Source organism: Taudactylus pleione, unplaced genomic scaffold (genome assembly GCF_031769625.1).
Source record: "Taudactylus pleione unplaced genomic scaffold, aTauple2 ptg000201l, whole genome shotgun sequence".
Classification (NCBI taxonomy): domain Eukaryota; kingdom Metazoa; phylum Chordata; class Amphibia; order Anura; family Myobatrachidae; genus Taudactylus; species Taudactylus pleione.
In genome coordinates, this window is record NW_028284603.1 from 6076355 (window position 1) to 6089310 (window position 12956).

The 12956-nt window shown below is 43.8% G+C and overlaps 1 protein-coding gene across 2 annotated transcripts in view; it reads left to right on the forward strand.

The window, feature by feature from the left end:
• Positions 1 to 12179, forward strand: part of LOC148518174 (uncharacterized) — a 54856-nt gene extending 42677 nt beyond the window's left edge. For both annotated transcript variants that reach the window (XM_088477493.1, XM_088477494.1), the window contains 3 exons: positions 583 to 734; positions 8213 to 8365; positions 11777 to 12179. In XM_088477493.1, the coding sequence (XP_088333619.1) occupies positions 583 to 734; positions 8213 to 8365; positions 11777 to 12096 (625 nt within the window). In that variant the 3' untranslated portion in view covers positions 12097 to 12179. The remainder of the gene's footprint in view (positions 1 to 582; positions 735 to 8212; positions 8366 to 11776) is intronic.
• Positions 12180 to 12956: the final 777 nt, after the last annotated feature.

Consider the following 12956-nt stretch of genomic DNA (forward strand, 5'->3'; position numbering starts at 1 on the left):
ATTTGGTAGCGAAGCAGGAAAATCAAAGATACATGCAACAGGATGATCAGGTACAAGCCAAGGTGAAAACCTTCGGATCAGAATGACACCAAATAGTAGCAGATTTACTAACCCACAGTTTGTCAAACTTTGCTAAAACAGCAACAGTAACCAATGTAAAATCAGCCTTTTAACAATGATTCCTGTTGGTGTTCTAAAGGGGATGTAGTCGGCATCCCGGCGTGCGGGATGCAGACGATCTGAATACTGGCGCCGAAATCTCGGCGCAAGTATAACAAGTGACCTGTAAAGGCGCAAGTATAACAAGTGACCTGTAAAATTCAATTCAAATAGTCTATAGTAAATGACAATACAGCTACTGCTTAAACAACTTTTTGCTTCTGTGTACTAAAGTACTTCAGTTATTTCAAGTTTTATAACTTTGCTCTATAATAACTGGCTTTATTGTAAATCAAAGGTGGCTTTGCAATAATGTTTTATGAATGTTTTTGTGTATCTTTGCAAAGCAACTTCAGGTAACCTGTAATTTGCATAAACTAACCACACTAAGGTGCTATATATAAATAGAATGTTCATTTGCAGGACAAATATAAGCCGAGTAATTCTGACTTTTTGGCTGCATCTGAAACACGGCGGGAAAGCAATGAAAAACTTCCTGAAAACTCAACTAAATGCACTAAAAAGCCATCCTCTAGGGTCATTCAGTGCTGCGTTGGTGTCCTTCTCAGTTGAAGGTAAGTTACATGTTCTTGCATTAATATATATATATATATATATATATATATATATATATATATATATATATGTATATATATATATATATATATATATATATATATATATATATATATAAATATAATATGCTCTACTTTTATCCAATCATCAGATGAAGCCCATAACATGCAAAACTACATTATGGAGGAATATTCATCTTTTTACGTTTCTCATTACTTACTGTGGAGGTAAGGGGCACATTTGCCATAGGGCTCACCGGAAAAGATTCCCAGTGGGCTGGAGACTGTGGGGCCGGGTGACTTTCTTCTTTTTCTTTATTTTACTTTTTTTTTTTTTTTTTAAATGTAGGGGGAAACCGTATTTGGTAGCGCAGGATGTTAGCGCTCCCTCCGCGCGTGTGTATTGTAGAGCGGTGCTGCTGCTCAGTGTCAGCGGCTACTGCTGCCTTATGCTGGGTACACATTAGGACAACTTGAGGGCTGGCGCCAACCGAACTGCCATTTCAGGTAAGTATACACACTTGCCGATTGGCTGCTCGACATGTCATCCTGACATCACAGCTGGGTTGGCATATGAATTTGCCCACCCAGCTGTGATGTCAGTCACTGCAGCAAGTGTGCGGGCAGTTGGCAGACCGCCCGTACACACAGCCAGATGCGCCACTATATCTGCAGATATATCGCCCATTGGCTGTGCTGCACAGCCGACGTGATGTCTGTGAACGACGTCATTCACAGACATACCTGGAGTACACACCCACCAAAGCGCGTCTGCTATATATCAACTGTTCAATTGAATAGCCGAGATATCACCCAGTGTGTACCTAGCATGAGGCTGTCAAGGGAACATGGTGGTGACCGGAGCTTGGCAGGGAGTCCATCTGAGAGTCTCTAAGTACTGTCTCTACTGTAGGAGGGGACGCAGGGGCAGCTTGTCCAATGGCTGGTAGGGAAGCTCCTGGTTCCACTTGTCTCCTCTTCCTGGAGTTGGAGGCCATGGTGCTGGGAGCATGGCTGGAGCTGGTTGGGAAGCATTTTATCTGTGTGGTCTGAGTAGGAGCAGAGCAGACAGAGCACTGGGTGATAGGCCGCTGGGGCAGGGGAGCTGAGGTGATGCTAGCGGAGTCTCACTGGCACAATAACAAGGATGTGCAGTCAGGGTAGGCAGAGCCTTTCCTGTCATACTCCTGAGATTTGATATAAAAATGATTAGAATAATACAAAGAAGATATGTATAACTTTTATAAACATCTTCATTGTTTGTTGTAATAATTTTAATAGTTAACACTCACCAGCTTTGTGGAGCTTCCTGGGACTGCCTGGAGAGGTGAGGCAGGAACAGCTCAGCCTCTCTTCTGTATAGACACACTGCTTGCAGATGATTGGGGGGGGGGGTTATAGCTGCACAGAATGCTAATAGAGGCATGCCTCTGAGTATGGGGGTGTGCCTTGAGTAATGATGAACACCTTGAATGTGCCAAGTGACCAGAAAGTGAACTGCAATGTACGGAGATGTAATGGTCAGCAGCAGCAAGAGAAGACAGTGATGTAGGTAGGAGAATCAATGTACACTGAGGCTTAGTGTAGTGAGGGGGGAATTACAGTGAGTAGGGGGTGAGACAGGCTCCCAGCACTCAGACCCATCTCTATTTGTGCCTCCCCAACCATTGACCTCACTGCACAACAGTAACCTGGACTTTGCGGTAGGAGCAACACTCTGTACCTGGGTCTATTCCAGACTCTGTGGAGACCACTGGGTCAGCCTGCCTCTAGGTGTTGGTACCCACTGCTGCCACTGCCTGGTATCCATTACTGTCACTGCTTGGGTCTCTGCTGGCTAGCTAATGGGGTGTTTCATGCAGATATATATATATATATGGGCTCTCCTGCCCTGGACATACTGTAGCCATGGCCAAAATGGAGTGGCCCTGCTCCCTGTTGTGATGCACTTGCATGACCGGTAGCCCACCTGCAATAGCAAGCACAGTGGGGTCCATGGGGGATCTCTTACAAACACGAGATGAGGCCATCCTTGTATTGCGAGACAAAGCTCCCTCCGTGAAGGGGGAGGCTCCCTTTCACCCACTGCTCTGCTCTTTTCACTGCTTGATACATCAACCCCAAAGTGAAGGACTTGTCTAACTAAAACTTTTACTAGCTGCGTCATGATGTTGCACCCACAGCATTGGGCCTCGACAGCTTTTCGGAGTCCCAGTACTTGGACAGGGTGTGACCTGACCCCTCCTTACAAAAAAAAGAAAAAGATCTAAGCTGAGAGAGTGCGATCACCCCCCTCCCCCCCTGCACATAATGCAGAGTGAGAGAAGACTGACTGCTGCTGCAGTATATGTAAGTCCTCTATCTCCATGCCTAAAGTATCGCATTCTATTACGGGGCAGACAGTAGGAACCTGGCCTCTAACAGGCCCGAGTGAAGAGTACCCGCCCCCCTTCTCGACACCCCTGGAGTGAGCAAGGCAACTCCCTGATTGGCACACCTGGCAAGTACCATAAAGGCCAACTGGATGTTTCCGCCCTACAGTATATCAGTGCTGCTCTTGGTTTAGAGAAACTTTTTTGATAGCACTAGATCTTCTTTTCAAGTACCCCAGAGGAGACAATAATTGTATAATGTGACAAAAATTCAATTGGATCTGTTCGACGTCATGCCATCACCCCTATTGTAAGTGTCCTGGGAGGAACTAAGCAAGTTCAATGAACAAAACGGAGGGGTAACATACAACTAAAACAACTTTACCATTGACATAACCACTAGAAGCACAGTGCTCAGACCCAACTACCCCTGTGTTCTATCTTTTGCATCTCGCTGATCAAGCAGCAGATAAACTTTTGGCATGTTTACTCTACAGTAGCAATCTTGGCCCAACATCATACACAGAATACTTCTCTGGGCACCTTTAGCATTAGTTCTTGCTGTATTGAAAGATCATTTTGAACTAAAGTGCATTAGGAAATTAATTTTGTGGTGTCCACATGGCTCACATGTTGTTCTGAATGGTGGCCCTTATCTGAGGACTAGTATGAATGGACAGACAGTTCTGCTTTTCTATATCAAACAGTATGGGGAACGACCATAAAAGAGCAAGGGGGGGAAAAAAAAACCTCTTCGAACTCAAAGGTCCACAAAGTACACCAGCTTCAACCACTCTATGGCACTACCTGATGATTCCACCTGCTTTAGATGGTGAGACTAAGGCACAGTGCTATAACGCAATCAAGTCAGTTTGAGAACAGTCTGATGATGAATAGGACTCTTTTTCAAGGTCTTCTCTCAAATGGCTCAGAAATTAAAAGCTGTATGGATGCAGCTTTCACATACATGAAAGAGGAAATTGGCACATTACCAGCAGAGTTCACTACAGTTGGGAACAGAGTGTTAGCCCTCAGAGAGAAATTATCAGACTAACATTCAGGAGATCACTTTTGCTATTAAAGTATAAGGCCAGAGTAAAATTAACCACACCCTACAGTAATCAAACAAATTAGATGTTATGACAATTGTCCTCAGAAATACAATAGAAGACTTATAGAAGGATACATTGTAAACACAAATGCAATTATCCTTAATAAACACAAATATTAAACAGTCCTGAAGATAATTATTGACTTTGGCTGGATCACCTACTGCCTCTGTAATGTTTCCTTGAAAGAGCACAGCTCAAAACTAAATCTATTTAATAAGATGTATAGTTGCAACTCGGAACCACTCAATGTCTACCCATTTGGGTGGCCATGCTTTTCCCATCTTAGCCACTGCTGCTCTTGGAAGCTGAAGATTTGGAGTAATCCATCCCATATTTTAGACCTGTTATCTCGGCTAATTTATTATCCCTTCTAGCCTCTGTAAAGAAATTTAGAATTTTAGCAGTGGACTTAAACGTGGCCCTAGATCCAAAGTGATAATTCCAAAAGCCTTCTCACTGTTCCCTACAAATATTTAGCTAAAGTCAAACACTTCTAACAAACATCCAAAATCTTACAATCTCCTTATTGTTAACAATCCTCAACCTCAGTCCTCCTAAATGTCTATAAGTGAAATATCTCCTCTCTCACCAGTCCTCAAAATTACTTTTATACTCCTAAATACTTTCAATGGGAAAGTAAATGTGGTAAACTATTATCAAGAGTCTTTATGGAGGAACAAATGTCCACAGTTCTGCTTTTGTATTATAGATAATATGACCGATAAACCAATCAAACTTTAAATATTGCAACAACTTTCCATACCTATTACTCAGGGCTTTACAACAGGATTCTCGCAACCTCAATCCCCTCTATAGTAGTGGTCTCAAACTTTGTCCTTTGGGGACCCTAATAGTCCAGGTTTTAAAAGCTATCCCTGCACAGATGATTTAATTCTTTCCTCAGTCATTTTGATTATACCATCTGTGCACAAGCATGGGGATACCTCTAAAACCTGGACTGTTAAGGGTGCCTTGAGGAACGAGTTTGAGAACCACAGAAGCTATAGATACCGTTTCTAGAGTTGAAAAACCCTATATTGTGCAATTTTCCCCTTATAAATGTAACATATGAGCTGCAGCCTTTGATGAACCATTTTCTCTGCCCAATGTCCGTGAACCCATTATGAACTCCCCATCAGCAAATGGCACTTTTATTGGATTCTAGAACGCCATGGGTTTTGCTCCAGCATTCATACATAGGTAATTATGATGTTATATCTGATAGGTTAAAAAAAAAATGGCATCTGCCCCAGATGATACTTAGGTACTCAATTATTTCAAATATTTTGCTTAATCTTTTGAAGATTGTAACTAATCCTTACATAAATGTGCGTATGTGGAGTGTAATATTATGGCTATGCTTATTCTATTAACTTTCACTTCACAGAGCATCCCTACTACATCTGTTGGCTTTTGACGTGGGCATTTTCAGTTTCCAGTCTAACATTGGCTTACATTTTTAATGTAATATGGCAGCATGCATTGTCAATTTTAAATATATATATTTTTAAACCGCTAAGAGGAGTCCACCCTGAAAGGGGGGGGGGTACTGTCAGGTTGTGGCCTAGGATCGGACGTTCCTTCCCCTGACCTCTCGAGCAGTCAGAAGCCAGGTGTGGCGGCGAGCGACGCACTAAAGATTATGCCTAGGGTCCGCCAGGACACAGGTTCTCAAACTCAGTTCTCAGGACCCCAAACAGTGCATGTTTTCCAGATCTCCTCACAGAATCGCGAGTTAAATAATTAGCTCCACCTGTGGATCTTTTAAAATGTGTCAGTGAGTAATGAGTACACCTGCGCACCTGCTGGGTGACTTGGAAAACGTGACCTGTGTGGGGTCCTGAGGACCGAGTTTGAGAACCTCTGCGCTAGGCCATCCATGTGTTGCTCCGTGATTTAGTTCCTATGGTTACAGTCATGCATGCAGCCATGACTGTCTAAATCACCTGATTTAGCCCTTTACCCAATGGTAGCATTGGTTGCTGTCGGCTTACACTGTCCTCCAATGGACCGCTACCTTAGGGTATTTAGCTGGCTCTGAACAACAGGAAGTTGCCTGTACAACGTTGCTCTTCCAGTGAATACTTGCTGTTGCAGCGTTTCAGGTCTCATGCTCCCTCCTAGTGATTTCTTCCTAGTGTTAATCCAGTGTGTGTACTCAGTACATTATCCAAGTACCGACTCCTAGTGCCTTTCTCCTGTGCTTTACCTGTGGTTGTGTTCCTCTGTTTCCCACTTGTGCCGGATACCTGACCAAAGGGGCGCGACCTGCCTGCTGGGTGCAGCTTAAACCCAAATCCCGATTTGGATGGGGTCACTGGTGAATACCTCCCAGTAGGTTAGATTCCGCGCCTTTGGTCAGGTCTTGCCAACATCAGGTACTTGTGGATGAGGAGGACATACATCCAAGCCCCTTGCCTCCGGTTCCTTTCCCAACCTGGGACCTCGACTTCTAATCCTCTATCACAAGATCTCCTTAGCACAAACATGACACATATCACTGATCTCATCCATATGGCATGGCCTTCTCTGTCACCAGATCTGAGCCCAACCAGGCATTTGTGGGATAAATAATGCATGAGACAAGGCTTTCTTTCTAGCACCATAAATTCTGAACACCATTTAGTTCGTGACATGTGAGAGATTGGTGCTACGATACATATTTATTTTTTTCAGTACCTCCAGAAATTGTAGCGGGGGAGAGGCTGTAACCAATGTAGGGCAATCCCTGTCTTAGTCGGGATTAGGATATGTCCAATCACGCAGGTACTGTACTTTCTATTGTTATGAAAGATTTCATATTGGCTTTAGCTAAATATTAAAGCTCTTTCTATTCAGTATTAGTATGGATCAGAAATGGTAACCATACAATTTGTGATCATTTACTATGTACTAGTTGAAGCACCCGATGTTGCCCGGATTTAAATATTCAAGTTATTAAGTTAGGCACCCCAGACCAATTGCCACCACTCTGAAGTTTTCATCCACATCCGTCCAGTGGAAGGCCCAGAACAGGCTCCCTGGATCAAAGTACTGCCCAGCGTACACCGATGAGAGGCCTAACCGGGACCCTAACCCCCCCCCCCCCCCGAAACCGGCCTGGGATTCAACTGGACCACCTCGCGTTGGTTACATCCCAACCGGTTCAGGAGAGGGTCCGAATGCACAACCGGACAGGCAAACAAACAGACCAATGAATTTTATATATAAGCTATGGGAATGTACCATCCCCTTATTCATCCTCCTTGCAGTACCCTTTCCCTTCTCCTTTTTGCAATTTAATAAAAACGATTGAACCGAGAAAACGAGATCTATATGATCGTGATCTAGAATGTTTATAGTTTACAGCAGTGTTTTTAGTCACCGATTGCTGTTCATCAACAAGAAATGATCTATTTTAAATTTCCAAAAGAATTCAGTGTTTGTAACTAATACAGTTTGGGACACATTTTCCATCCCTTCCTACTCTGTTTTCAGACAAGGCAGCTTCATGTACAGTTTCTGTTAAATCTAAGGCACAAGAATATAAATATCAAAACACAGAATATTTTTTACCGTATTAGTCTTTGTCAAAGGGGAAAATATCGATCTTGATTAAAAAATCCACATATGCAGCATAAATCTGAGTCTCGCATAATGATGTTTCAGCTTGTGTATTCCTCTATTAACAATTGATTTCAAAGTAGCCATATTGTCTTCCTCTCTGTTCTAAAAAGTGCAAGATAAGAAATCTGAAAATGTGTTTTTCTGTAGAGAAATACTGAAAATATTTGAAATTCAAATGATTTGGGTGTTTAAATGTAAATCGTTCCTGCTAAGAGACACGTCATCAAGTTACACTATATTTCCAATGAATACAAATTTTATAAACCTGTTTTATAAGCAGTTTTGCCATGTCTAGGGTCTGTTTTGCTAGTAAGACTTGTGCTTACTGTGTTGCATTTCCAATAGCTGAATAGAACATTTCCTTCTTTTTTTTTTTTTGTCTACGAAGATGTGAACGAATGCCAGCTTGGGCTCCAGAACTGCAGTATTAATGCTCATTGTGTCAATACAGTGGGCACGTATTCTTGTCATTGCCTGAGTGGGTACGAGGACCATTCTCCTGCTGCTCCCGGCACTGTATGCATTTCATCTCAGCCTGCAGGTACTGTTCTTTTTAAGAAAGACTATATGTATATTTTTACTTTATTAATATTATCATTCTTTTATTTATATTGCGCTACAAGGGTTTTACAGCACCCAGTGTGTGCGATCGCTCACAATCCGCAGCATGATTGACATGCTGCTGCTTTTCGGGGCATGTCACCCCCGTTTTGAAAGCCTGCCGAGCACAGGAAATGCATCGCTTCAGCTTACGCAGACTGGCTGGGCTGCGACCATTGATCCAATGATGCATCTTCGAATGCAGCACTCGGATTATAGATGCATGTAGGAGGTGTATATTTCCTACAGACTCCTCTTATAGTACACTATATTATACATTCCCCTTATAGTACAAAATATTTCAGAACAAGCAATACAAGCCATATAACCATTGTTGTATATGCAGTCATAGTTCCCATAACTGCATCGGCTCTTGCACACAAAGGGAGGGAAAAGCACATGAGGGCAGAGGGCCCTGCTCGTGAGAGCTTACAGTCCAAATATGATATGTGGATTTCGTTTGCCATTACAAAATATGAATACAAAAATGCCTGTGGTGATAGAATAGGCCTGTCACGTCTGGGACCATCTCTGTTTCCTCTCACAAAGGTTGGATGCACTTATTGGGAGAAGCAGAGGTTACCCGAGGTCTAACCCAGAATACATACCAGATTGGGAAGGAAAAGAACCTTATCGATAAGCTATTCATTAGCATCCCTCTGATACACATATTATTAGCTTGGTTTTATCCTAAGGGGACAATGATTACTACACTATTAGGCGCTTGCTCTCTCCCCCACTTGTTACAGATTTCTCCGCCATTCTAGATATCGGCATATTGATGAGCTGAGCTTCCACCCACAGACGAAAGATTGATATCCCAGTTTACCTCTGGTTACAGCCATCATTTTATCTGTTGGGAATGGTGCTCATAGTAGTACTTTTTACATAGAATAGGCAATGTCGAATTTCTGAGGCCTGTGCGCAAGAGTAGGAGCCAGCAGTTATTTCTATGCCTACATAACCTGGGTTATCCTTAATAGTTACACTAAAGTTGTCTCTCTGAGGTTGAAGTATTTTTCTAAACATGTTGAAAAAACTAGATTAGCAATGAACTTAGTAAATGTTACAAGAGTAGCGCATAGAAGACAATAAGAGACATCACCTTAAGGTAGAAATTTTAATGATTCATGTCAAATAAGGAAGCGTTAAGCCAGTGGTCGCCAACCTGTAGGTCGTGAGCTACCAGTAGCTTGCGGTCATAATTTCGGTAGCTCAGAGTCAACTATGAGGAAGTGATGAGGCCTCTGATCCGTGCTCCCCTGTGGCGTCGACACCGTGGGTGGAGTCATGGGGAACCGCGTCAGGTGATTGACATAGCTGCCACGGCAATCACCTGACACGCTTCCCTGTGGCTCTGCCCATAGCACTGATGCCACAGCGGAGCGACAAAGTACATGACTAACACCGCAACTGACTCCTGCCCAGCACTGCCTAGATTTAATTAACTTGATAAGGCAAGGCATTTCTCCAGCATAAGAACCTGCAGTAATACAAAGTAAGTTGCTAGACCACTTTAACGTGGACACTCTACAGATTTTATTTTCTTTACAATTTTAATAGCTCTTCAGGAGGTTTCATTTATCTTGAGTAGCTCACACCCCAAATAAGTTTGGCGACCACTGCATTAAGCTATACAAAACTCCTGTAAACCTTTCGCTCTTCTCACCCTGGGTCAGTGCTGGTCATAACAGGAGAATAGGACAACTCCTGCCAATTTGTCTACAGTTCCCACTGTTCCAAAATTAGGGCCTGATTCAGATCTGGGCGCAATTGCCAATGTTTATGCAGAGTGAGCGATTGTTAACCATTGCACATGCACTAAAGCTGAATTGTGACTACGCTCGCACAGTGGATTCTATCACAAAGTGAGTGATAGGTAGTCAGCGTTTGGGGAAGGTAACTGGGGGCCTAGAGGCATGTTGGTAACGTTTAAACACTGTTTTATGGGTGTGCATAAATAGCCACTGCGTCCTTGCTCGCAGCAGGGGAGCCCCCTGCGTGTCTGGAGACCTGCTATGTCTCCATCAGCTTAGACTTAGAAGGCTTATGGCCACCTGATCTGCATTCGATATGGGCATCTCTAAGCACTGGACGGTGAGCGAGTCATTAACATATTTTCGCGATTTGCAGCTGCGTTGGCATTTGTGGGCGGTTCTGAATCATGGAAGAGAAGTATGTGCACAGAGAGTAACAATTATGTACTTGGTCTGCCCCTGAACTTCTCATTGGTGCAGCCTCTACAAATTGCGTTGACTCCCCTTATCTGACTGGTAACAAACTTGTATATATCTGGGTTCACCTTGGCCACAAAGCATCAACCCTGCAGTAATTCTACATGACCATATGCTGACCTAGACCCCCACCACCACCACATTGTGCCTTTTAAATGCCTACAAATCAAGAGGCCATGCCTTTTTTTGTTGATGGGGGGGAATGTATAAAGCCTTCTAAAAGTTGATAAGTTTTCCCATTGTAACCAATCGGCTTCCGTCTAATACAATTCTATACAATGACCGTTAGAAGCTGATTGCAATGGGCAACTTCTCCCCTTGCCCACTCTTTAGAAGGCTTGGAAAATCTCCCCCTTTATGGCCGGTACACACTAGACCAGAGGTTCTCAAACTCAGTCCTCAGGACCCCACACAGGTCACATTTTTCAGGTCACCCAGCAGGTACAGAGGTGTATTCATTACTCACTGACACATTTTAACAGAGCCACAGGTGGAGCTAATTATTTCACTTGTGATTCTGTGAGGAGACCTGGAAAACATGCACTGTTTGTTTGGGGTCCTGAGGACCAAGTTTGAGAACCTGTGAACTAGACGGTATAGGGCACAGCGTCTAGTGTGTACCCTCAATGTCACTGACTATGCGCACTCCCGCTGCATACAGGTGTGACGGGCAACATCGTTAGTGAGGGTCATGTTGCCGAATGCAGTATGGCCCAAGCTGCCACGCTGTTGCTCCCAACATCGGCAAGTGTGTATGCACTTGCCGATGGTGGGACCCCTGCCCGGGTCCCGTTGCATGATCGGTCGGCTGGGTACACATCGTTAAATGTGTACTCAGCTTTAGACTTCCCTGTAATGTAGGGGACAATAAGTATATTTTACCATTTTCTTTTATTTTTGGTCTTTTTTTTTTTTTTCCTGTACACTCAACTCAATTTCACAAATTCCTTTCTTACAGCGGCACCAGTGCCTGTTCCTTACACCTCTACTACTTGTGTGAATGTATCATATGTCTGAGCTGCATTTTATCTTACTTACAAGTAAGGTCTCCCTGTCTGTAATGCCTTGCATCCATTTTCAGACCTTGCTACCACTTGTTTTCTTTTCATCTACAATAGAAATCTACTCATTATCAGGACACGTGGAGATTCTCATTGGTTCCATCGCCAGTGTTGCTGCCACCTTGCTGCTCTTTGTAGCCATTCTCTGTATTATTAAACAAAGAAGACGTGCCAAAGCTAACTTCAGCCTGCAGGACAGGACAACAAGGCAGCAGGGTGCGCATGTCAGAAGCCCATACGCTGCTCTCCAGAGTAAGAGTAGCCAAGCCCTGTCCGTTCCCACTAGGCACCAGTCCCTCCAACATCCTGGAGAACGCTACCCTGCCAGAGAGATCCCAAGCACAGTTGAACTGACTATTGAGCAGACAGCATGTTAATAATGTATGTACTGTGTGACCGCGACTGCATCTGAATTCAAGGTGTAACTGCTGTGCAATAATTAAACAAATACAGAAAGACACTGTTTACACGTGGGAACATCATTATATTTTTGCTACTAATCAACCTTGTGAGAATGAAAAGATTCATGTGTAACCCTCGTTGGGCAACTGGGGGACCTGTGGCAGAGTTACACATATTCATTTTGTAGATGGACTTTGTGATTTTTTTATCACAGCACATGGTCTGTAGCCAAGACCATGCAACCAAGAGCAAGTACGGGCAATCCAGGGTCTATGCAAGTCAGTCATATCTCCATTTGCAGCTGAAGGGGCATAACTGTGTGGCAAAGGGGTGCTCACATGTACGTTGAGTGGAATGAGGGTTTTGTGTGGGTTTGTAGGTGTAATTACAGTCTATGCAGAGATCAGCCTGATATCAGATCTGAATATAGGGTTGGTGCCAATCTGTGCTGATCATGATGACCACTAGTGGATGGATAGGGGTGGTACAGGTTCATGCATACAAGGGAATATCCACCTTTATTCTCATGCAAACAGTGCAATTGTGGCCAACGTGCATGGAACACTGCATGCAGGCCCAGCAACAGGGGGATACAAAGGGGACACTTGTATCAGGCCATGAGATCCAAAGGGCCCGGGCCTCTCAGGAATCTCGGGATCCCAGTGCATGTGTCCCCCTTGCCGCTACTGCAAGCAGGGCACAGGCAGAGAGAGAGAGAGCCCGGCAGCCCGCACAGCATGTGTGACATTATGCCGCTGGATCATAGAGGAGCTGGGCCTGAGCCGTCAGGGAAGAAGAACAGTATGCAGCCAGTAAGTGTTGGCTGGGCTAGAGA